The sequence below is a fragment of the Anser cygnoides genome, chromosome Z (assembly GCF_040182565.1).
Source record: "Anser cygnoides isolate HZ-2024a breed goose chromosome Z, Taihu_goose_T2T_genome, whole genome shotgun sequence".
NCBI lineage: Eukaryota > Metazoa > Chordata > Aves > Anseriformes > Anatidae > Anser > Anser cygnoides.
This window is the reverse complement of record NC_089912.1, coordinates 124,344-150,958: the sequence shown is the minus strand read 5'-3', so window position 1 is coordinate 150,958 and position 26,615 is coordinate 124,344. Positions and strand designations below refer to the sequence as shown.

The 26,615-nt window shown below is 42.4% G+C and overlaps 1 protein-coding gene across 3 annotated transcripts; it reads right to left on the bottom strand.

Annotated features, from left to right (window-relative positions):
* Positions 1-1,683: 1,683 nt before the first annotated feature.
* LOC106049667 (protein scribble homolog) lies at positions 1,684-25,812 on the bottom strand. Of its 3 annotated transcripts, none has more exons than XM_066987922.1 (7): positions 22,164-22,579; positions 13,640-13,681; positions 12,649-12,774; positions 10,684-10,791; positions 8,770-8,929; positions 7,198-7,366; positions 1,684-1,981 (listed from the first exon to the last, which is right to left on the bottom strand). In XM_066987922.1, exons 1-7 carry the CDS (start codon positions 22,179-22,181, stop codon positions 1,894-1,896), a joined length of 711 nt encoding a protein of 236 aa, XP_066844023.1. In that variant the 5' UTR covers positions 22,182-22,579; the 3' UTR covers positions 1,684-1,893. The 3 variants fall into 3 exon arrangements, with proteins under 3 accessions (XP_066844023.1, XP_066844025.1, XP_066844024.1); XM_066987923.1 differs by lacking the exon at positions 1,684-1,981 and adding an exon at positions 1,988-3,969 and having other exon boundaries at positions 22,164-22,578; XM_066987924.1 differs by lacking the exon at positions 12,649-12,774 and having other exon boundaries at positions 22,164-25,812.
* Positions 25,813-26,615: the final 803 nt, after the last annotated feature.

Genomic DNA, 26,615 nt, shown 5'->3' with positions numbered 1-26,615 from the left:
GCTGACACGGTTGTACTAGTAATTGACATGAATTGCTTGCTGTGGAAACCAGGTGCTGTTTAAATGCAAGAGTAATTAATCATTGTGAAGCTCACATACTAAAATACACAATGGTAATGTACAGTTACCCCCTAATGTGAAACAGATGACTTCATTTTCCAGCAAATTATCTGTACTTGTACCTGTTCTGCATTTAAGACCCATTACTAACTCCTGTATATTTGTTGCACGTGTAAATGTACCACATCAGCAACTCTTTTTTTTTTTTCCAGTCAGTTAAGTACAAATAAATAAATAAAATAAATCAATAAATAAAATAAAAAATACCCAGTGTCATACAAATTAGTATCTTGGAAGTACCTCTTTATTCAGCCAGCAACTACGTTCCCTCTTGTTCCGCCCCTGCAGAGCCATCATGTTCAGCTGCGTGGCCAATCCCATGGCTTAATCCTTCTAGCATCACTACACAGAACCCAATTCCGTCACAGTAACTGACATTTTCTGCTCCTAGACTCCTGCTTGGTGCGCGGGTATGCCTCTCTGCTCAGGCAGCTTGTGCTATCTGTCCTTCTGGCTCACCTGCAAATCCACCCAGTGGTCATTTCATATATAGCTTCAGAGGGCTGACAGGAATGAGTATTTGCATGAGACGTGAGCCCCTGTGAAATGCCTACAACATCTGATGATTGCCCATGGTAAACCAAGTAGAAGGTGTTTGTTCCACAACGCCTATGCTCTTGCTGTCTTAGAATGGCTGGCATGTAAAACAAAGCTGGAAAACACCCTTGTGAGAAGTCTCACACACGTACAACAGCCTTTACCAAATCTGTAACCATGGAGAAATACCTTCTCTTTGACCTCAGAGCCCTATCATATAGTCCTGTCACCATTCCTGTCTTTTACTAACCAAACCCTGCCTCAGGCCTCTCAACCACGGCCAGTGTGGTGTCCGAGTACATAGTCCAATAGTAACGTCCATGGCTTGCTCTACTTTTTCTTTGCAGATGGTATGCCAAGATTAACCTGTCTAAGCTTTAGCTCTATGCGGTTATGTACTGTAACAGCTGTTTTAACAACAGGTTTGGTGTGCTGTGGTATATGTAGTGACTAATGGATTAAACAGACTAACAGATAAACCAAGTAGTTATTTTCTTAGTTATTTTTTCTTTGACTTGCATAATAAGTAGTGTGAAGTAAAAGAAGCATGGGGGGTGGGGAGGGTAGGGGTGGAGGTGGGGTTGAAAAGACAGGCCTTCATCCTCTGTTCAAAGCAACATAAGGGTTCATTGCTGGAAGTAGTTAGGGTTACCCATAGAATTACCCATATTGCTGCTGATCATATGTACATTGACGTTGTGTTGCTCTTGCTGTTTTGGGTAGGCTGTCATCATGACAAGGAAAGAGTGTAGGTATATAGTGCCAAGCACTCGCCTGTGGCTGTAATTTATACATGCAGGTATTTAAACATATGGTCTCTGGTTAATCAATCCGCCTTTGCCAAATGAATTGCCTGGACTGGTTTTCTTCCCTCTCCCTCTCCCACTTTTTTGTTGACTGGTGTTTTGGTAGGCGACCCTGTAATGTGGATACAGCACACAGGTAACAGTGGCAGCTCTTCACCTGTGTGCCCACGGCTTTCTGGCATTTCCTCAGAACTGAAGCATCTTATAGGCAATGCAAGCAACCAGAGACTTAATCAGATAGCTGTCAGTACTGTGGGACAAAAGTAGGCCAGAGGTGCAAATCTACAGAGTGAAAAATTGATTTCAGGAGTTTTCAGTTTCAGGAGTCAGTAAAGTATTCTCAGTTTACTGGAATAGACTCACATGGTCCATTTGTAGCAGACAAGCAGTCATGAAGGACTTCTGTTTTTCTTGCTTCATTGTATCACATCTACCTCTCTGAGTATTTATCAGCATCAGCTTCTTTGTTTCTGGACCACTTCTGGAGGTGCCAAGGTGTGACAACCGGTGGCCTTTTCCTCAGAAGCATCAAAAAATATGCCAGAGAAAACATGTTATTTGAAACGATGGAAACAGTCCTTGCTTCTATTGCTATTTCCTTCCTACATATTTGCTATGTATTGTCAGTATTGATAAGTATTTTTGGCTACATATTTTCAGTATTAATCACATATTTTCAAAATAAGAAAACGTAATGTATTGAAGTGACATTAAACCTGTAACGAGAGTATTAATGCGACACTTTCTAACTACTATGAAGAAAGAAGCAAAGGTGGCCACTGATCGGTTTGTAGCTTGTGCCCTTGTTGAATGAGCACATTCCTCCTTCCTAGAACACGGGAGAGGACACATTTCAGAGGGACATGATTGTCCTGCTCTACTCTGTGCCTGTGTGGCCTCACCTCGAGTACTGCGTGCAGTTTTGGGTGCCACAACACGAGAAGGACAAAACTAATAAAGAGTGTTCAAAAGAGCGCTGCAAAGATGGTGAAGGGTCTGGAGGGCAAGAAATATGAGAAATGACTGAGGTCCCTTGTTCTGTTCGGCTCAGAGAAGAGGAGGCTGACAGGAGGCCTCATGGAGACCTGCAGCTTCCTCGTGAGGGGGAGCGGAGGGGCAGGCGCTGAGCCTGAGCTCTCTGGGGACAGCGACAGGACCCGAGGCACGGAGCTGCAACAGGGGAGGGTCAGGCCAGGTGTAAGGGAAAGGTTCTTCACCGAGAGAGTCGTCAGACACCGGAACCTGGCCCCCAGTGCAGAGGTCAAGGCATCTAGCCTGGAATGTGTCCAAAGAAGTCTTTACGAGAAAACCGAGTCTAAAATCCACGTCCCTACACCCCCAAATATCAAAGGTACAGATTTCTACTATAACGCAGTGCATTTTCAGAACAGCTTTCAAGTGACACATTGCTCTCCCTTTCTTTTCTTTCCCACAGCCTGGTTTCCTAGTTTCAGATTTTTCTTTACATGCAACAGACCATTCACCATAGTGCAATTTGCTGGTCCAGTGTAACCTATGCTTTCTCACTGAGATGCATTACAGAAGGAACCACTATTGCGCTACAAATTCGGAAAGTGGCAGAACTTTCACAGAAGGGTTTCTAAGGCTCTTAAGTAAAATACTATCACTCTGTTGCTATTATTACTGTGTTTAGGGTATGATTTGCATAACTGGCCTTTATGAAGGGTATCATCCAGAAATGTTTGGTGCCAGTACAGCTGCTTGTATCCTTGTTAGGATGGGGAAAGGTGGTATAAAGAAATAGCCTTGTCTGTTGCTCTAGAGAGGAAAAATTAAATGCACATAGCACACATACGAGCACATCCTTCCCTGCAACTGGCTTTTTTTCCCATCTACAAATTCTGATCTGTTTATAAAAGCTAACTGGCTCCTGGGAATGGTGTGCACTGCTTTTGCCAGCACTATTTGCTAGGCTAGGTTGTCCCATGCCAAAAGGAATTCCTCTTTCTTGCTTTTGTTCTCCTTTAGCACTGTGATACTTCCATCTGTATGTGCTTGTCCAGCCATGTCAGTAGTTTGACACTGGTAGACCCCATCATCTTCTTTCCTTAGTGAATAAATCTGGCAAAACCAGCACAGAAAATATTTTATTATTAACATGCACATACATGTTGGAGAGCACTTTGGAACCGCTCACACAACTAAGAGCATTTGAGGTTTTCTATACTACCATTTATTCAAAATAGGCACAAAATTCTGCTCCTCTATCCAGTCATCAGTGCAATCTGCTCACTGTGAAACGTCTGTCTGGAAGGTCCTTGGTCCTTCATTTACTGCATTTACTTAAACTCAGTTACTTTTCATTACCAACAGAGCCCCCGGCTGATGCCTATCCAAACCTGTCTTTGTGTAGTTGTTCTGATGACTATTCCAAAACCCACTCCGTATGTCCATGTTGGGAAGGTCCTCCCTAGACTTGCACGGCCATGTTTACTCTGTCTTCAGGCTCCTTCTCAGTTTCACTGCTGTGGATAACTCTTGAGACCTGTACATATTTAAAGGTGTTGGAAGATATTAGAGGAAATTTCTAAATCTGTGAGAAGCATTTATTCATGATGAAATAATTCTCTCTTTGTCCGTGCTGTGACTGACATGCTTGGACCAGCAGGCGGAGGAGCTGCAAGTAGTGCTGAGAGTAGGAAGAAGTGGGGTGATGCTCACTGGGCATGTATTTTCTGCAGCTCCAGAGAAATGCACTGGTAAAATAAACCTCTTTTTGTATGCAGCCAGCCAGTGCTAAGGCTCTCTGATTCTCCTCTTCCTCATCGCCTCATAGCATCAAGTAGGCTCTATTTTACTAGATTTATGGGTACATGTCTGCTTCACATACATCACAATACTAACTATGATATTAAGGCCCTATCTAGTTCACAGTACTTCATAAGGCACTCTGTCGTTGTCCATTGTCTTTAACTAATATGAGAAAAATGCTGGCATTCATGAGACCCTTCAGAGAGATGAGGACAAGAACCACCCCCAACAGGTGGCAGATGGGTACTCCAAACTTAGGAAGTGTTGGAAGAAACTGTCCCTACATTGCTCTCAGCAAGTAAACAGTGAACTAAGTTACCTGAAATGCAGTATGGCAACAGAGAACCTAAGCGTGGGAATGCAGAGCCATGTCTGCTTTCAAATGCTTAAAGTGGTCTTCCAGTACAAGTTCCTACTCACACCTTTCTCCAAGTGATGCCAAGAGTGGGCACTTTATTCAGTTCATGGGATAGATATGCCCAGGCCCCTATGACATTGTGAATTTTCTTTGTTAACACAATGAGCACAGGAGCTGGAAGAAACTTACCACTTCCCTAGAGGTGATGTGGCTACCCGGCATGGCTAGCATTCCCCCTGTGTTATGCCAGATGCACCAGGCAAGCTGTCTTTGTGCAGGTAGGCAGGGTGTGAAATCATTTACTGGCAGAAATAGCTTGGGCTTTCAACTCAGCTGCCAGAGAAGCTCACGTTCTTGTGAACCAGAACTAGGTGCTTTGCAATTTCTGATGTTTAAACATGAAAAGAGACTATCAAAATTAATGCAGATTTAATCATAGAATCATAGAATATCCCGAGTTGGAAGGGACCCATAGGGATCATCGAGTCCAACTCCTGGCACCGCACAGGTCTACCCAAAAGTTTAGACCACGTGACTAAGTGCGCAGTCCAATCGCTTCTTAAATTCAGACAGGCTTGGTGCAGTGACTGCTTCACTGGGGAGCCTGTTCCACTGTGCGACCACCCTCTCGGTGAAGAACCTCTTCCTGATATCCAGCCTGAACCTCCCCTGCCTCAGCTTAACACCATTCCCGCAGGTCCTATCACTGGTGATTACGGAGAATAGCTCAGCGCCTGCCTCTCCACTCCCCCTCGCGAGGAGGTTGTAGACTGCGATGAGGTCTCCCCTCAGCCTCCTCTTCTCCAGGCTGAACAGGCCCAGTGCCCTCAGCCGCTCCTGATATGTCTTCCCCTCTAGGCCCTTCACCATCTTCGTCGCCCTCCTCTGGACACTCTCCAACAGTTTAATGTCCTTTTTATACTGTGGTGCCCAGAACTGCACACAGTACTCGAGGTGAGGCCGCACCAGCGCAGAGTAGAGCGGGACAATCACTTCCCTTGACCGACTAGCAATGCCGTGCTTGATGCACCCCAGGACACGGTTGGCCCTCCTGGCTGCCAGGGCACACTGCTGGCTCATATTCAACTTGCTGTCAACCACAACCCCCAGACCCCTCTCTGCGGGGCTGCTCTCCAGCGTCTCATCGCCCAGTCTGTACGTATAGCCAGGGTTGCCCCGTCCCAGGTGCAGGACCCGGCACTTGCTTTTGTTAAACTTCATGTGGTTGGTGATCGCCAAGCTCTCCAGTCTGTCCAGATCTCTCTGCAAGGCCTTTCCACCCTCAGCCGAGGCTACAACTCCTCCAAGTTTGGTGTCATTGGCAAATTTGCTCAAAACACCTTATAGTCCTACATCCAAATCATTTGTAAAAACATTGAAGAGGACTGGCCCTAAAATGGAGCCTTGAGGGACCCCACTAGTGACCATCCGCCAGCCTCATGTGGCCCCATTTACCACAACCCTTTGAGCCCTGCCCATCAGCCAATTGTTCACCCATTGCATCATGTTTTTGTTTAGCTGTATGCTGGACATTTTGTCCAGTAGGATCCTATGGGAAACCGTGTCAAAAGCTTTGCTGAAGTCCAAAACGATCACATCAGCTGGTTTCCCTTGATCGACTAGATGGGTGATCTTATCATAAAAGGAAATCAATTTTGTTAGGCAGGACCTACCCCTCGTGAACCCATGCTGGCTGGGACCAATGACTGCATTGTCCCCCAGGTGCGCTTCAATAACTTCAAGGATCATCTTCTCCATAGTTTTACCAGGCACTGACGTGAGACTGACAGGCCTGTAATTGCTAGGGTCTTCTTTCTTACACTTCTTGAAAATTGGCACATTTACCAGCTTCCAGTCTACTGGGACCTCTCCAGATTCCCAAAATCGTTGAAAAATAATTGAGAGAGGTCCCAGCCAGCTCTTTATGCACCCTGGGATGAATACCATCCGGACCCATGGACTTGTATGGATCCAAGTGGAGTAGCAAATCCCGCACACATTCAGGGTTGGTTGGGAGTTTGTCATTCCCACTGTCATGGTCCTCCAGCTCAGGGCACCCTGGGTCCCGAAGCCCATCATCGGTGTTGAAGACAGAGGCGAAGAAGGCATTAAATGTCTCTGCTTTGCCTGTGTCACTGTCTGTGAGGAGACCTTCCCCATCAAGTAGCGGACCTATGTTTTCTTTGGTTCTCCTTTTTCTGTTCACATATCTAAAATAACCTTATTTATTGTCTCCCACAGACATGGCCAGCTTCAACTCTAGTTGGGCTTTGGCCACACAAATTTTCTCCCTACAAACATGAACAGCATCCCTGTATTCCTTCCAGGAGAACCAGGAATCAATACCCTAAAGAATCAAAGCCAGGTCCAGCACCAAGGCTTACCACAAGTTAGCTATCACCAAAAATCAATGGCTCTACATTCCAAAGCACAGAGCTGAAGAAGGTATTCTTCTGAAAAGAAAAAGCTGGAAAAACAAAACCCCATACTGAGTGGTTTTATGTTGAAGCTGAGATAATGTCCAGCCCTCTTCCCTGAAAAACTACTGATGCTGAGACACCTCTGACACATGTAGGTAGCACTGAGCAAGCAGTCTTGTCTTACCGAGTTCCTGGAGGCTGGATGCTCCTTCCATTTAGTCTCTCAATCTTGTACTCAACTCCTTCAGTGATGACACTGGACTGCATGCTCACCTCAGGCACTCGTTTTATCATCTCATCCTCTTCCACTTCTTCTTCCAACAGAAGGGTATGTTTCTGCTGCAGCTTTTGAGCTGTCAAAATAATACAGACTCATCTTACACCACAAGGCACTCATTAAAACCCCACAGGGATGAAGCCTCTGGGCAGGAACTTATGCTCATCATCCCTTCAAGTCTGTGCTCTTCACCATTTCCTTTGTTTCTCCTCCACTCCACTGATGTTTCAGATGTAATAAGCTCTACTGCATTCCCTCAGTCCTGCCCTCCCTAGTCAATAAGCCTCCACTCCTAGAGGCTTATTGTAGTTTAACCCAGCAGGCAGCTAAGCACCACACAGCCATTTACTCACTTCCCACACACAGTGGGATGAGAGAGAATACTAGAATATACAAAAACGTGATGCAGAACCACCACTGACTGATGCCCAGACACTCCCTGAGCAGCAGAAACCTCCCCCCCCCCCCCATTTTATTGTTCCACATGACTTCATACGGGATATCCCTTTGGTAAGTTTGGGCCAGGTGCCCTGGCTGTGTCCCCTCTCAGCTTCTTGTGCACCTCCATCCTCCTCACTGGCATGGCAGCATGAGAAGCTGAAAAGTCCCTTACTAAGTGTAAGTACTGCTCTATGGCAACTACAGTATTAGTATGTTTAAGCATTATTCTCATCCTAAATCCAAAACACAGCACCGTACCAGCTACTAGGAAGAAAATTAACTCTATCAACTCTATCTCAGCCAAAACCAGGACTGGAGTGCTGAGGAACCCCCTCCTCCTGGCACCGAGTCAAAGGGAACCATTAGGCAGGCAGGCAGCTGCACAGGACGCAAGAGGAACAGGGACAAAAGGGGCCTGTGAATAGGCTACTCTCTGCAGGCAGGTGTTCTGACCAATCTACTGTAACTGCAAAGTAATAACGATGCTTGGCCTCTTTTATTAAATGCTTTTAAAATAAGAAAATGCAACTGGAACACTTGTGCAAGTAAGTGTGCCTAATTCAAAACATGACTAGGGATCTTTATGACAAGATTTAGAAATTTCTAAAGCTGTAGTTTGCTGGCAATGGGAGCACAAAACAGCAGAAATCTTTGGGTAACTGCTAGAATTGCAGAGATCCAGAGGATGTAACTTACGATTTTGAAGTATTTTACTGGGATATTTCATCTTGAGTAAGCTAAAATTTCATTTATTATCTGGACAATATTCACTGTGAGATTTCTCTTCCCCAGATTTTTTTTTTTTTAATTCTTTTACTCAGAGTTGTCCCGATTAGAAGTTGTGTTTTACACAGTAACAGTGGAGCAGCCAATAAACTCATTAAAGTTCACATATGTCAAGCAGTTACCAGGCCTTTTTAATAACCACCCACACACTTTTGCAGATCTTGGATTCCTGGTGTGTGCGCTATCTCATGCCTCCCATAGAGGTAGGACTCACTTAACAGGCCAAATGTCCCCGCACAGATTGAAGCATACCTTCTTCTTCCTTCATTTTCTTTGGGTCATCCTCTCCTACCAAGGAGACACGCCTGGGAGGCTTATCCATCTGCTGCTGCTTAACCTCAACTTCAAAATACTTCTGCCTCTCACGGAAGGGTCGCTGTTCGGGGCTGTGCAGTCCACTTGACATCGGCACCTGTGGGAGATGCACCAGCACTGCCCACAGAGCGACCAAGCCAAGGCTCTCTTCCCATACCCCCCTGAATGCGTGCCCTGTGCGTGCCCACCCCACTCACATGCTCCATACCCACACCCTCCTCCTCCTCCCCAGCCCTTCAGTGTGTGCCCGCACTGGGATCCTGTCTCCACATCCACAGTCCCGAAAGCCTGAATCCTCTTTGAGTCCCTGTCCTAGTTCCTGCTCCAGCCACCAGAACTCACCTCTAGGGCAGTTTTGGGTTTCTCTGTGCTGGTCTGACCAGGCAGTTCCTAAGGATACAGAGAAGTGGGCACACTCTAAAAAGAGGGTTTTCTACCATCACTCCTCTCCCACAACTAAGTGTCAATGATGCAATATAAAACAGCAGCAGTCAGGGACATCAGCTGATGGACTGGTTCACAGAACAGTCACAGAATTAACACAAGGCAAGGCAGCTTCAGACAGCAATTGTGAGTAGTGGGCAAAGAGGATTTAAGTTAATTGAGGGATAAACAAAAACAGATAGTGACAAAAGTTTTCAATTTTAAAAGGGCAGAAACTGAAACTTACAGGGAAATCAGTGAACCAAACAGGAGCAGAGGGCTTAGCTTAAGACAGAGGTTTAGATTTTCTTTAAATCAAAGATACAACTACGTAAAATTTACTTCTAAGAAGTGGAAATTTCACTATCAGGAAGTAAAAAAATCTTATTTAGCAGAATAAAATAACAGAATATTGGAAGAGTAGAATTACAGGGAAAAGAAGAAATTGATCCACAAAATCCATCCGTGAACCAGAAATCAGAAACTGTAAGGGTAAAATGAGAACTGCCAGAAGTTATTAAGAATCTCACCCCTGCAGATCACTTTTCAAGAATTCTGAATAAAAAGACCCAAGAAACTCAAAGTCCAACAAGGATCTTTTTTTAATTGACTTGTTTGACTAGGTGGGCATTTATGTCTAAAAGATAGCTAATATCTTGTCAGAATCAAGAAGCAGGCAAAAACAATTTGAGAAGGAGAGTCATTAGTCTAATATAAGCATTGTAAAAAGCTCTAGGACAAACATTCAAGGATGAAAATGCAACATGAAAATAAATGGAAAAAAGTACAGTGGAACAGGTGCAATGAAGATTAATCTAATACCCTCATTTGATAATATAATTTTTTAAACAAAGAACTGCAAAGATCTGTAGTCTTGAGACTACAAAGACCAGTTTTGTGACCAATCTTGGTTAACATTTGCATTGCCAAATTTGAATCAGAAACCAAGGAGGCATGAAAAAAGTTGATGAATGACAAAAAAGACCAGAACACAGCTTTGCAGAAATGCAGAGTTGTCAAAGGTCTCTGCACTTTATTTCATTCATCCACTCCACTGAATGGAGATAAGTACTGTTAAAATTCAAAAGGTTTGGAATAGAATCCTGGAATGATAGGTTGCTTTGAGGAGGATGAAAATAATTGAATTTAATAGTACAAAATACAAGGTGAGCTACTTCAGGATCAATAATTGCTTCCTAAACCATGATACAGCAGCTAGAACTTGAGAAATCATCCGTATACAAGATGAGTCAAGACATCTAACTCATGAACCTAGTTCATCCTCAACATCACACACAGCATATTTCTTTGGGGTAAACAAGTTGCTACCTCCTTCCTACCCTCACACTTCCCGTGCTCACTTGCAATGTTTTATCTTCTGTGTGTTCCACTGTTTGGGCAACATTTCCCCCAGTCAGCACCAGTTACCTGTATCTCGAGCAGAGGGTGTGACAAGGGTACTGCTGCAAAGGTCTTGTATGCTTCCTTGACATTGATGGGAATCTCGTCAGGAGAGGGTGGTGAAGGTGGCTTTGGCTAAAGGGACAAATACAGAATATAAAAAGAATCACAGATTTATAGAAAAAAAAACAACAACAACAACAAAAACAGAAAATGAGGGAAACTGCCTCAAAAGCCTGCCTTCAGCCTGCAAAGCCTGGAATACAGAAGTGACAGCTACTGCAGCCTTCTACAGAAAGGTGAGCAGTGGACACTATATACAGCAGCCTCATTTTATATATATATATATATATATATATATTTATTTATTTATATATATACATAGCCTCATTTTATTTCTTGGATGGTGGAGGACTGATACTTCTGGTGGTACAGATCCACACTGACTTCACCAGAATTTTGTGACTGATCTCTTGGCCAAGGTGCCAGACTGCTCTCTTGATCCTTAAGGATTTCCAGCCAATTCAACTAGAATGCACTTATTTGAATCAATGGGCTTTGGACGCTGGAATACAGCAGATATACAGTTGACTGACCCTTATTTAGAACTGATTAGCCAATTTTAGTCTGCTAGAAAATGGAAGATAAGCCCTGGCTTTATCTAGTACTTCTGACTGTGAGAAACTAAGTTGTGTTTTTGCAGTAGAGAACTAATTTTCTGTATTCAAAGGTAGCTGTGCAGTCATAATAGGGAGAAATGCTCAGTAGGTAAGTGGAGAGTAGAAGGCCTCATTGTTCCAAAATAAGGTAGAAGCTTGAGAAAAACAGGATGAGCAGTGTGAGAACAGTAAAACAAAGATCGCAAGTTCTCAAAACATAAGAAAGGAGAAATTAAAGGGTTGAAAAAAAGAAAACTTGTACATATATGGTATAGAGGAGCGTCGAGTAGCTTGTGAACCTGTAGTACTCAGCCAATGAGGAAACAGGGGAGGTGATCAGGCGTCGGGTAATTGGGAATAAAAGGTTATGATTTGTTTACTAAAATGTGCTCCTAATTGACAGGATGCCCGCCATTGCAATCACAAATAAAATAGCTTCGCAGAAGATCCTGTCTGAAGAAAATTATTTGAGATTTTTCTCACATGACTAAATGAGCCTTCCTTGTGGGAAGGGATCTATCAGTCTCAATCTATTTTTTTCCCCCAGTGGCTCTCGTGCTGTTTCTAAAATGACCGTTCCATAGTTCTGCACACTTCAAGGCTAATGGTCATAGCCTCCTAAACCAGTGGCAACCCACTCAGGGATCAATAATCTGGAGAATAATAGACCTTGATCTCAAGTCTTCCCTTCACTTATTCAGAGAAATGTCTGTAATCTGCTATAATTTCATATAGGTTTTAATAAAAGGGAAGAGCTATAATACAGGTGCACAAGTCATGACAATTCTTACCAAGGCAAAGACCAAAATACCTAATCTTTCTCCCCCATCAACATAAATCCCAGATAAAAATAATCTTTGAAAAAACAATTATTTTGCAAATCAAAAAACTTATTATCAGTGAGATGATATTGGCTTTTGTTCGAAGATACAAGACATTGACAGAAAAGATTCTGAATGATATATGCCTCAACAGAATGCAACAGTTCATAAATAAGGATTTAAAACTAAGTGCTGTGAGGATTTCAGCCACTATTCAGTTTCAACAATGCAAGATTTTTGAATGGATAAGTGAAGACACAAGGCAGCCTGGTGAGGCTCTTTTATGTTAGAAAACTGAACAGGACACATTGACTATAACTCTACTTGTAGCGTATGGGTTCTTAATCAGGGCATCCAGTCTGATGCAAATTCAAAACCAGCTTTAGCTAAGGCACATGGTCTGTAAACTACAAAGACACCACTGGGAGGCTGTGTCCAGCCTCCCCACCAGAAAAAGTGGCACTAGAGCAGCCTAGGACAAGCTTAGCAAGAAAGAACTGCAGGCCACTTACAGAGTTCTGGATACTGGAGCAGGGCTCAGGTTTCTGGAAGGGACTGGGGCTGTCCCTGTCCTCCGAATTATGTGAGGCAGCATTTTGACGCACTCGAGAAAGAGGCTGAATGACACCTGGTTTGGTCTGCTTGTGTCAATATCACATAGTAGGGGAAAAAGCAGAGGAAAAGAGAGAGAGAAGAGAGGTGAGAAGTTAGGGGAGCAAGGTGTCTCTGGCATGCAAGTGAATAAGACAAATCCATGCACCTGAGCTCAATTCTACTCAATTCAAGTAGTTCAACTCAGTTGAGCTACTGAAGCAAACACCAAACACCAAGCAATGCCTCTGGTACAAATACTTTGTACAGGCAAAGAGATTCAGACAAGTCAAGGTGATAACAGGAACAACAAAGAATAAGCCCAGGTCCCAAGCAAGAATCTGCCATAAAAGTGGCAGCGACAATGGTCAGAGGGGTACGGCACAAGTATGTCGGAGCTGGGAGAACGTATGCACCATGAATGGGAGATACAGCTGGGAAACATCAGTGATAAATGGGTACTGGCAAAAGCCGGAGGTGCAAATGAACAGAGAACCAGCTAGGCCTCCAATTAGAAATGCAGGCACAGATAGGAGCAAAGAGTGGACATAAAAGTCTGAGATTTGACCTAGATGCCATCACTGCTGGTTGTTGTGTGGAAGTGAACAAAACATCACATACTGAAGAGATTAGGAGCAGAACTTGAATAATCCAGCAAAAAGCACGAGTGAAAGCTGCAAGCGTAACCAGGAATAAAAACTGCAAGAACATTTGCATCAAGTTATCAAATTAGGAATATTTAAGTGCATTTGTACAAGCTTGATGTATCGTGGAGGACTGAAGGAGAGTACAAGAGCCAACACTGGAACTTACAGGGCTGAAAGTAAGCACACACAGAAGGAACAGGTAAGCTCTGTGCACTGCAGAACGCATAGGGACATTACAAAAAAGTCTCGTAACAGATGTACTTACTGATTTACTATCATCCTGTGATGCAATGAAATTAATGGAAGCCTGAAAACAGAAATAAAGGTGTAAATGTGAAGACCAAGCCAGAACCCTTTAGCTAACCCTGCTCCATACAAATAAAAAGATACAAAACTCTTTACCCACACCCCTCTCCCCTGTACCAGAAATAAATCTTAAGTCCCATATCAACCCCTGAAATGCCTTCTTCAGGTGGGGAGCCCATGTTCAGAGCCCTCCCACAAGAGGAACTGCTCCTAGCTCCTCTGTGATGTGAGAAGGCACTCACAGCTCTCTGTGCATCTCCATGCATTGACCCCCACCCGCTCCTTTTCTGCTCCAGCTCAGCTGATCCTGGCCCTTGTTTACATCCCCGGCACTCTGCACTTGCTACTGCACTCGAGCAAAGCCATCAGTGCCACAGCTTCTCTGCCAGAAAGCATTCCCAGATGCCATATCATCAGTATCTAGTGGAAAAAGCCTCTCATGCCTTGGCTGGCTGCTCTGGGCACTGCTCTCTGCATTGAGCCCACGGTGCACACCAAGACCAAGAGCTGGGGAGCACAGAGCTGGCGGAAGATGAGACGAGCAGCGGTGCCGGGTGAGATCAGCACAGAGCAGCAGCACACACTGCACACCAACAGGCGCTTACGAAGCGGGTCTCCCTGCCTGACAGGTGAGCAGGCCGAGTGGCTGCAGGTGTCTGGAGGGAGGTTACGCCAGAGGATTGCCAGGGGAGAAAATGGAGAGAAAATGAAGATACCAGGGTTCCTGCATGAGAGGCTTAGACAAGCACCTTTCTCAGCACAGAGACTGCAATTACCCAGAGCTATCAGTGCTCTGTCAGAGGTCCTTGCTGCCTGCCATGAAGGAAGCCCCACTGCCGTCCCCTGTACGTACGCCTAACCCCACCACAAACAGATCCTACATCCCCCCACCTTGCTTGCTCCCCATTGGAAGATGGCAGAACTCAAGGCCAGGCAATACCATCACGACACCAGCCTCTGGACAAAGGACTTGACTTCTCTGAATAATTCTCTGAGCTCTGAAATAAACCTGTAAATTCTGGTTTGACTACAAGATGTCAAAAACAATGAATTTACATTAAAAATAGATGGAGACAAAGAATTAGAGATGCCATTTCTTGGAATTTCTACTTTGGTGCAGTAACCTGAAGGCCAGTCTCCTGAAATCCCAGAAAACGTGCAAGCCCCAAGGCTATTAATTGCCTTATGTCCTTCATTATCATCTGGGGGACCTGTTCCATTTTGTGTAACATTCACTGTCCAAAGAGAACTAAATCTACCAGATATAATCTTACCTGACATGCAGGAGACTGCTGTACAAGGCTTTGATTCAAAAAGTATTAAATCATGTAATTGTGACAGAAAGCTCATGTACATAACACGGATGAAGAATACCACTAGCAAGACTAATGCTTCACTAACTGTGACACCAAAGCGCCTTCAAGAACTCGAGTCACTAATTCGTAACAAAAAGCATCAGGGGTATCACAAAAGCTGCCCATGACACGTTGAAACTAGGGACATTCTAGCCAAATGCCAGTTTAATTAAAAAAAAAAAAACCAAACCAAACCAAACAAAAAAAAAAAAAAAAAAACAAAACACCCAAAACAACAAACTCGCAGTGACGGTACTCAAACATTGAAACATTGGAGATGGTGTCTAGAAAGATGTGGATTGTCCATCTCTGAAGGTGTTCAGAATTTGAGTGGACATGGACCTCAGTAACCTGATCTAATTGGGTCTATTCCAAGCAGAGTCTTAAGTCCAGAGGTCCCTTCCACCCTAAATCACTCTGTGAGCAGATACAGGGCCACCCTTTGAGACCTGTGCTTGTTTTTTAACTGAGAGCTGATGTTCCTTAAATTCAGAGTAAATTAATATCACAGAATCATAGAATGGGTTGGGTTGGAAGGGACCTTAAGGATCATCTAACTCCAAGCCCCTGCCATAGGCAGGGAAGTCACCCACTCAGGTGGTTAGGTTGGCCAAGGCCCCATCCAGCCTGGCCTTGAACACCTCCAGGGATGGGGAATCCACAGCTTCTCCTGGCAACCTGTTCCCATGCCTCACTACCTTACAGTGAAGACTTTCCTTCTAATGTCTAAATCTATCTCTATCTATCTATCTATCTGTCTAAATCTATCTAAATCTATCCTCTTTTAGTTTAAGATCGTTCCCCCGTGTCCTATCATTATCTACTTGAGCAAAGTGTCCTTCTCCATCTTTTTTATAAGACCCCCTTTAACTATTGAAAGGCTGCAAGGAGGTGTCCCCGGAGCCTTCTCTTCTCCGGGCTGAACATCCCCAGCTCTCTCAGCCTTTCTTCATATGAGAAATGCTCTAGTCCTCTGATCACCTCTGGAGTCGTTCCAATATGTCCATGTCCTTCTTGTGTTAGGGTCCCAGAGCTGAACACAGTACTCCATATGGGGTCTCACAAGAGCAGAGTAGAGGCGGAGAATCACCTCCCTCAACCTGCTGGTCATGCTTCTTGTGATGTAGCCCAGGATATGGTTGGCTTTCTGGGCTGCAAGTGCACGTTGCTGGCAATATCTAGATTTCTTTCCAATGTAGAATGAGGAGTATCATCTTCACCCCAAGAATAGTTCTTGACAAAAAGACCTTAATCTCAAAGAAAACTGGCAGATAAACAGCCCAAAATACACCTCTGAGGATCTCTTGTCAAAAAAGCAAATAAATAAATGTATGGAGCTGAAACAGAATGCATTGAAATACCATTATTTTAATGAATAGTATCTTCTCCCAATCTTACTGTGTATCTGGTGCTCACTTGGTATCAAAGGATCTAAGAATCAAGGAATATGCAAGATAGGCTAAGGAAGCAAGGAAGCAATACTCCACAGCGGTATTCACTACCCCCAGCCATGTGGTCCTGACCCTTCTCCTTTGTCAGTGTTAATGGTCACCTCACCCCAAGATGATGTGATTTACCTCATTGAGCGGGCTAAAAATTAACAAAGCAAAAAAGTAGATAGCTTTTGTCAAGCTCAGGTTGCTGATATTGACTTGCAGAAAACGGACTCCACAATCAGTAAGATTGTGAAGTAGGTATGTTTATTCAGCGCTGGGCAGCACAGGGGGTAGTCTTGCCAAAGTCGTGCGCGCCTGACGCGACAACTTGCCTTGGTTATATGCAGCAAAGAGTTACATATGCATGAAGTTTCACAATACGCCTATACATATTCCTAACCTGTCCCCGCTTCATATTAAAATTAGTTCCAAGGAGTCATTTCCATAAGCTCCTCCCATCTGCGCTTGCGCAGTGTATTCTGGTGGTGGTCGTCGGGGGTCATGGGGATGAAGATTGATGACTCTTCCTCGTCACCGCTAGTTGACCTCTTGTCTTTGCACAGACTCAGTGGCTCCTTGGCTCTTGTCCATCTGCAGGACCAGTTTCTCCCAGTTTCTTAAGACAGGCTCACTCTCTTATTAGGAGACTGACCTTGGTAAGGGGCCCAAGGCTTCTTGCTTTAGGTAATTTGCACAACGCACCATAGTTAGCAAAGACGCTAAGTAGCATCCTAGTTTAATGCCGTCAGCGCTCTCTCTCTACTTGATAAGATTCTCCTAACTCCCTCTCTCAGTTACTTAACAGATGTGTTCACTGTGAGTCATTTCTAAACCCAAGATAAATCAGTGTGTTTGACACTGCTGTGCCACAAAGCCTATCCTATGGACTGGATGTAACACTGAGAACAAGAAGCTTCCACTTACATTCCAGTTTTCGGTGCTTTCACAGACCTTCACTTGTGAGCTGTGTTTAGCCTAGATTCTTCTACTTCCTAGAAAAAAAAAAGCTTGAAATGCACAAAGCAACTGTTTAAACCTCACAAATGTGGAAAAACCTTGAGAACAGGATCTAGAAACACTTCGGCTTAAAGACTTCTTAAAATTGAAATATTTTTTTTTAGTTACCCTCTGTCGTTCCTCACATACTCATGTTGAAATATCCAGTTTCCTGTACAAAACCCTATTATTAAAGGATACAATTAAATACAGCCAGAATTTCATCTCTCAGAATTAACTTTGCACGAGTGGCCACTGCAAAGGTTAGAACAGCACAAATGGCTAAATTAACTTAGAATCAGAGAGAAGAAAAAAACAAATTCAGAAACACTGTAACATCACTCTTACGTTGCACGTCATTTTACACACATTGACCATTTGATCACCCAGAAGTGTCAATATCCCAAACTCTCCAAGCTCCGAGGCTAATTATCTTGACTTCTTATCAGAACAATCAAGCCCACAGAAAGCTCCATTTTGTCACAGCTGGAATACTTTGTGTACACAAACTCCCAGCAAGCACTGCAGTCTTCACTAACATGAAGTTCTCTACAGTAGCTTATGATTCCTCGAGTCACGGAAGATACTTGTAGACTCACTGTTTGCTAGGCAAAGTCATCTGCTGCACTGTGGCTTTAATCAGCCGTCAGCCTCAAACAGCATTTGAGCTGCGCTGTTTGCCTGCTTGGTCATTTTTCCTCCCCCCTCTGTTGGGAAAATTACCTTTAATCAGAACAATCCTCTTCCCCAGAAAGATGTTTCGTGTGCGCATGTGCATGCACACAAAACCTTGGAAAGGGTTGGCTTTGCCGTGTAAAGTATCCGTGATGCAGAATCTGTGTCAAACCTCTCAGAAGACCCTACTCCCTCTTTTGGTTCACGATCCTGCAGTTGATATCAGTGGCAGCAAAATCAGGCCTGGCCAAGTTCCACCCTGAAGGCAGGCAGCAGACCTGGAGTTTACTGTAGAAACAGTTTTGTAACAACAGGGGGCTTGGAGCGACGTCGCAAAGACATCAGCAACTTGGAGCCAGACATCCGAATTTCTCATCTCTGCAGAGCACGACGTTCACAGCCATGCCAGCTGTTAAGAGTGTAAGCATTACCAGGTAACAAGAGATGAACAGGTATATGAAACAAAAAATTAAATACCTGTCTCAAGGTATCCAACATCAGGGAATTCTGTTATGCCAGGGAAGTCAGACAACAGTCTAATACAGCATTACTACTGCAGTGGCTGATTTAACCGGGCGGATTTTAACACACATTTTCAAAACGGCACACAGTAATTGCCGTTGACATGCACTCAGTCTATTTATCACTGCTTACCTGACAGTTTGCAGTGCAACAACAGTCCACTGTATGATCCCTGTTTTAAAACCTCCTCCTTTGGCATGCTGTCTCAATTCGAATGAATTGCCAGTCCACAAACTCACTGAAGCAGCAGCCTCTGCTATATCATTATTGGTGTATCAGCACTTTCACTCAGCTTCTGCTTAGACGTATACTTCAATTGCTCTAAAAATTAATCCTAGAATACAGCTTCTACAGAGCTGTAGGAAAAAATAAAACTAAAACGATACACACAAACAAGGTGTGCATATGCAGTTAGTTACAAGCTCCCAGGTTGTTTTCATTAACTGGCAGCAGGAAAGTGCCTTTCATGGATTGCAGCTGAACTTGCTGCTCTTCTCTCACCTTTCCATTTACTGCTACCTGCTTAAGCATGTAGCAAGTGTTTTTAAAATTCTGATAGCCTCCGTGCAGGTTTATTTACTAGTCATCAAACATTCAAACCCAACGGTAAATAAACTAGGGCCTACATATCTTACTGCAGTCAAAAAAAGTAGTTCTTATTACTTGCAGCTTTTAATATTTCCAGGCTCTATTGATACTTTGTTATTCAAAATTCAATTGTTTTGGAGCAGAACTTATCAACATTATATGCGCCACTGTCTCTATATGCAATAGCTAATAATATATCATAAAAATACAATGATATGGGTCTAAACTGCATACTACATTTAATATACCTATAATGATAAACCTCAGTTCTGTAAAGCGGTGAAAATCCTCTCATACACCTTGCGCTGCAAACATTTAAGACTTTGCTAGAGATCAACACTGAAAAGCCGTTCCTATATGGATACGCATGCTTAGAGTTCGGACAAAAATAAGGAAGTCATGTATTCTAGAGGATGAGTTTTATGTGGAAATACTTAAGTTTGGGCTACTATTTTAGTCACTAATGACATGGAAGTTGTTTAACTGAAATAAAGTTAGAGCTTTCTGCCAAAATCACAATACGGCAGGTATTGTCCATACAGCGCTAAACTTCAATTTATTTGAAAAAATACTGACTGTATAGATGACTTATTGCAGTACTTTTAAAAACCTTGTAAGGGCAGACATGCATCACTTACAGTCTTCTGAAGCAAGACTCTTTCCTAAAGAAGTTAACTGCCAGGTAAGAGAGATCTGGGATCTGTTTCTTACAGTTTCCAACAACTAATCTTCACAGTCATTCTTTTATTCTAACAGAAAAAAAGGTGAAAGAACAGGGATGTCAGAAAATCTACTGTGATAATCTTACAGTGCGAGTTCATAACGACAATTATTGTGTGTTGCTTCCTTAGAACACTGACCATTGCTCTTCTGGTATGCTTATTAATGCACGCTGATACTGATACAGCGGTTAAATCTAAGCAGAGCGTACCAATTAACACCACACGTACGCAAGTTACTTTAGCTCCAAGCAATCCCAGCCAGTGCCCAGAAGTCTGTTGATCAAAACCGACCGTACAATCCAAATTTCAACTACAGCCTTTTAAAGTTTTCTCTTCCAACAGATACCTTATTTTGGCAGAACAGAATTAAAAAGCCCAAGAAAAATCATCCAACAGCAATTTTAGTAATGAACTACGATTGAGCAAAATCAGTGTTCGAAATAACTTAGTACGAGTATTTACTTTCAAAAGAAATCTCATGTTGTCCACCCTAAAAGAACAACAGTAGAAATACTGTAAGAGCTGATTCATCATCCAGCTTCCATTTTAACTTGCATTTTCCACTTCTCCTTTGGACAAGTGAAGATACTACCGCGAGCTATACAAGTTGTATTAATCCAGTTGTATAAAATAACACACTTTCTAACCACTTCCCAATTTTTTCTTTTAAGCTCCCGTGCTTCTTACTTTCAAAAGGTGGCAGGGCAGAAGGCTTTACAGGAGTCTTGGGAAGTAATTTCTGCAATAAAGGTAAAAGGCTTCTTTCCCTTCCTTCGCTTTACATCAACATACTGGAGATACCAGGTGACAATCTGTGCTTCCCTCACACTTCAGTTCTCCTGCCCCCAGTAAACTAACAGTTAAACAAACCCATTAACATTTTAACAGCTATTAATTGTGTATGCTTCAAAGGCCTTCTTTAGAAGATTCCTGGCAGACACGTGCTTAAGAGTGTTTAATTCTACATCGCACCATCAAGTCAGCAGCCCAGAAGTTTCAAGTAATGCCGTGCCCAGGCCAACTTTGTGTTTTCTCCTCAGACCAGAGGGTGCTCTTTCATACAACACAGACTAGCGGTTTTGACACAAGCCGGGTATCCAACAGTTCACACGAGTTACCATAGGCATTGTATAAGCAGCCTTCTAGTCAAGCAACTAGGTTTTGAAAACGTTTGTTTCCTCCCTTATTGCCAAAAATGGTCCCTGATAGAACAGCAAAACAGAAGCCCTGAATAAAAACAGAGCAGAGAAAGACTGGCCATATATATGTTGTTCTTTATATGCACGTGCATGAATATTGAGATGAGACACGCACACATTTCACATTTTGGAAATTTCTTATATTACTATACTATGCGCGCAAATTAGTATTAGTTTCTGCATTGTAATTAACGCAGGTGAGTAATACTTCAAAGAAACAAGACAACTCAAATCTGCTCTGGATATATCTGTTCCAAATCAAGTTCTGCCAAAGACTATTTTCTGCCAAAGACTATTTCCAAGGAGTGTAAATAGAAGAGCAATAATCCAGAAGGCTGGACAACAGAAACTATATGTACTGCACGTCACATAAAACCTAACAATTAAGAAATGGCGCACTTCTTTCTGGAAGAAAGAAGTCAAAGAGTCATTTCTCAGTACACAACATTTCACGTTAAAAAAAATCTGTTTTACCTTACAGATGGCTGACTGTGCACAAGAAATCCCATCAGTGTTTTTCTGGTGAACTACATCTCCACGGCCAGTCAAGCTAAGGACGCTGAAGCACTGAACTGATAAAGGACTACATAAAGGAAGTCATTTGCAGTCTATCTATTAGGACAGTTGAGAAGCTCTACAAAACCCAAAATCCATTAAATAAATTTGAATGCCAGCTAACACAATATATATTCCAACAGAAAAAAAATGCTGTCATCTCAAAAGAGCTATGCTTGCCAAAAGGCCTGCATTTGAGAACAAATGCTTTAATTACATGCAGTGAAGTAGAGGAAGCAAACAGCCATTCTGGAAGCAACTGTTTACAAGCCAGCATGGAGAGGCATGTCCATTACGTGGAGAAGATAAAAGAGGCAGATCGGCAAGGAGTTCACCGTGGGTCAGTTCAACCAAGCTGCTATTCAGAAGAACATCTCAGCCTTTCTCTGTTCTCTCCTCGTGGAGAGACAACACTCATTTGTGCTTCTGCCTTACCTGAAAGCCTGTGTCCATCCCTATGGAACCTTATGAAACTGCTGAAGGAGACAGCAAGCAAAAGCTTCTAAAAGTGATTGAGAAGAGGCAGCAGCAAACAACCTTGAAGATCAAGGAATGAAAGGAATGGGAAGCAAACTGTGCAGAAAGACTAACAACAGATACTTTCGGCTGAAAGCAGTGGCAGCCCATTCTTTCACCAGGACTCGAGGCCCAGGTGGGCTTCTTGTTCCATATCAGAGCCCCAGGCAGTTAATTATGTGCAATGCCTGTGTCTTTTTACAAAAACAGATGCTAAGTACCTCTTCTAAACTCTCCCACCTGGGTTTCTAAGGCAATCTGTCCTAACATAGGAGCCATCCAATGCTTTCATTGGTGGGAAGAAGAATTAAGAGATAGATGTCCTGAAAGAAATTTCATGCTTTAAATCTTATAATCGAGATGCAAGTCATCATCCTCGCTTTTGTTTTAACAGGTCTCGGAGCAAAACATTCAAATACAAAAACATTCATGGGTGGTAACACCGCCTCAGGAGTTACAAAGGCTACTACTTTAAGTATACAGTGAGTGACACTGCATTGACACTGGCTTTCCACCTTGCATGGCTATTCTAGGTGTTTTGGGTTTTTCTGCTCTCCCCACCACAGGTGACTGACAGAGATGGCCTTTTCAGGCAAGCTAGCTTACCACGACATCCAGCTTCATATCCAGTTCACTCCAAGAGATGGAAGACATAAAAAGGTTAATTACTAAACCTGCATGCCAAGCACCTGTGAAGCCCGTTCAGCCTGGAGAAGAGGAGGCTGAGGGGGGACCTCATGGCAGTCTACAACTTCCTCGCGAGGGGGAGTGGAGAGGCAGATGAGCTATTCTCCGTAATCACCAGTGACAGAACCCGCGGGAACCGTGTTAAGCTGAGGCAGGGGAAGTTTAGGCTGGACATCAGGAAGAGGTTCTTCACTGAGAGGTTGGTCGCACACTGGAACAAGCTCCCCAGTGAAGCAGTCACTGCACCAAGCCTGTCTGAATTTAAGAAGCGATGGGACTGTGCACTTAGTCACGTGGTCTAAACTTTTGGGTAGACCTGTGCGGTGCCAGGAGTTGGACTCGATGATCCTTATGGGTCCCTTCCAACTCGGGATATTCTATGATTCTATGAGTCTAAGATACCAATAGTCAACAGATAACCACAGCCTCCAAAGAGAAAGGTGGTTTTCTAAACTGCCAAGTGTTGAAAGAGTAGAGGTTAAGTATCCTTACATTTGAAGCAATCCTTTTCTTCTGTTACATATTCAACAGAATAGATTCCTAAGTAGCATGGATCAGAAATAATCAATTAATTGGCTTCATAGTTCCCAGCATTAACAAATCAACATTAAAAGTATCACGTGTAATGGTGATAAAGAACAAAACTTCTAAGTGAATTGCTTCACAGAAATAATTTTCAGACTATGGTGCATGTGTTATTGCAAACTTCAGTCACATGCCAACACGGGAAGAGGGACATCATTGGATTGTAGGTACCTCTGAAAAAAAGCCTGCAGTGCAGGAATGCTTAAGCATACTTTCAGATCTAGTAAGATGCTTGCGGAGGTAACTAAAAATGCAACATACCTAATGTATTTGTTAAAGTATACCATCTTCAGTCACAGAAGCCATAATTTATTTTCAGCCACAGTCAGGTCTCTCACACGAGGTGTGGTCCTAGACCATTTAGGCTTTCCATTGCTAGCTTCATATATATCTCTATCTATCTATCTATCTATCTATCTATCTATCTATCTATCTATATATACACACACACACAGGTCATTTTAAAAAGGAATTACAGCTTAACTACTTACTACAGAATACTTAGCTTCAACAAGGAAGCCATTGTCTTTTCAAAATGATATACACCTACATGAAAGGTGTTCTCTTTAAAGTAAGTTTCCACAAGAATGGCAAAATAAGTTCTTTACATACTTAATTCAAGTCGGACAAAAAACTATCAAGGGCAAGTATAATGTAGCTCTTGTGTAATTAAGTCATTATTTGCCTTTCCAAGCAGATTCAAGAACGTATTCACATACAGTATAAATTGATTTTAAATGAACAAACACTGGACACGGGTGCTGGTCAGTGCATCAGTAAGAGCAACATCACAGTGTTCTCAAATAGAATTCTGTGCAACCAGAGCTTCAAGGAATCTTTATGTATTGCCTTAAACTGGGACTCAGGCTTTTCTTACAACTTGTTGCTTGTCTGAGTTTTACGTACCAAAACAAACAGTTTAAATTATTAGGTTTCAATCTGAAGAAATCTAAGGAATAGATGAAAAAACTGTTAACATGTTTCAAATTTTGCAGCAAGATGCCTCTTGCTCTGCTTGCCCAGCGAAACAAAAGGGTTTTATTGGGGTAGAGAGGAGAGTGTGCTTATGCATTGGTCTATCCATGCACCAAATTTCATAGCTCAGAGTTTTTAAAAAGCTATTAATTCATGAAGTATTTGCTAACATTACTTAGAATTTAAGAACAGGTTTCTCTCTTAATGAAAGCCTACACTTTGTCTAACTACAGTTACCAGTAATGTAAGTATCAACTAGGCATAATAAATTTTTTTTAAATACATTTAGCTTTTGAAGTCAGAAATGTAACTATCAAGTGCTGGCTCTGTATTCCCAACAAAAATCATTAAAAAAGAGGACGGTCAATGACTATTTTCCCCCCTCATGGTAATGTTCCCTTTTATCTTTTCAATGATAGGGTCAGTTCTGCTTTTGGAAAAGCAAATCGCTCATGCTGACAAACGCAAATAGAACGGGGCCAATTTTGAGCACAGAACTGAATCACTGAGTGCGTTCTGAAAACCAGGCAGGACAAAAGGCTTTTCCATGATGAAGAAGGGAGATTTTTTTTTTCCCTTTTAAAAGCAAAGTAGTCACCATTATGACCCTACTTTGAGAAGTGAAGAATCGGCAGAAGTAAAGACAAGTTATAGAAGTCCTCCAGTAGTTTTTCCAGGAGATCCACCAGCATTTGTACACTTCTGAAACTCTAAATCCTTTGCAGTTTTAGGATTTCAAATAAATAGGTCATTAAACTAGCAATTACTATGACAATATTTACCTTCCTCAATGTGGTGTAAAAATTAAAAGAAAAAAAATAAGTATGTTAAGGCAGATTTCAATCAAAATGTGCCAAATTGCACAGTTATGTTGGTCAGTGGTCTAAAACATTCTCTCCCCAGGTCAATGAATTAAAGTTATTTAAATGCTTGTCTAACGCCAATTCAGACCGGCACTTGACCGTTTTATTTTCTATGTCTTCTGGAAGATAGACAACTAACATTACATATACCATACCATATATTTTGCACTCCAATTTAAGATGAAATTATGCTTTTACAAAAGGTGAGATGACTATGTTACAGGCTTTGTGTAGTTAGACCACCATATGCATAGATGCCCTAGTGCTCAATTCTCTTCTTCAGTATCTCATAGTACTGGAGGCTCTGAAGTATGGGAGGAACTTGTAACACAGACTAACCACAAAGTACCAGATATTTCTTGCCATTTGTGATCTTGCAATAAAGATAACCCAGACCAGGATCACAAGAACTGTATTGAATCCATAGCGTATATTCCTTAACTTAAGTGGGGAAAAAGGAAAAAAAACCAAAAAAGTAAAAGCCAAGGTACGAAGAACTACAGGGAAAAGAATATTAAAATGACTTCTAATGTAGAATTTAACTTGTTCATCTATTCATCTCAAGATACTTTATTAAAGTGGTATTAAATTAGTGCATTAAATAAGCTAGTAAGTTGAAGAACAAGCAGAGAAGGCCTTTCTGGTTCTGATTAAGGATATTCACTTAGTCCTCTAGATCCCTCACTTTTTTCAGTCTTTTCTGCTTTCAGCGTTAATTCTGTCAGTCAAGTCCTTGTCAAGATTCAGAATTATTCTCTGAAAATCCAAAAAAACCTTCATTCCCATTAAAAATTGCCTGCAAACGTGTAATTCAGGCTTACAACATATCTAGCTGAAACCCATAATTTCTCACAAATTCAGATTACTTTGTTGCTATACCATGTGTATATTACAAGCATGTATCACAGCTGTGTCTCTGAATATGCTATTGTAAGGTTAACACTGGCAAGTTTGGCCAAAATTCTCACTGAGATTGTGCCATGCCAATCTCTTTTGAAGACGGCCTAGACCACTTTCCCTCAGGTTGTCAGCATAACAGATAAGCAATATTGCAGAACAAGATAAATTGTTCTTTTTTCTTTCTTTAAAGAGAAAAATCAAAAAGACTGTCTTTATGAATTGCCCAAGAATAAAACAAATGGAACTCTACCAGTAAAGTTCTGAATAATTACAACGCATTCAAATTGGAGGAGTTAAGCCACAGATAAGACGCTAAGAGACTTCGTCTTACAGCACCAACATCACAGTTTCCTGCGCTGAG

Bases quoted from the DNA above. Each gene is read 5' to 3' on its own strand.
- LOC106049667 (XM_066987922.1), bottom strand. The intron at 8,930-10,683 runs GTAACTGGTGCT...CATCTCCCACAG, and splicing joins ACCCTCTGCTCGAGATACAG to GTGCCGATGTCAAGTGGACT. The intron at 7,367-8,769 runs GTATGCTTCAAT...TTATTTTGACAG, and splicing joins GAAAATGAAGGAAGAAGAAG to CTCAAAAGCTGCAGCAGAAA.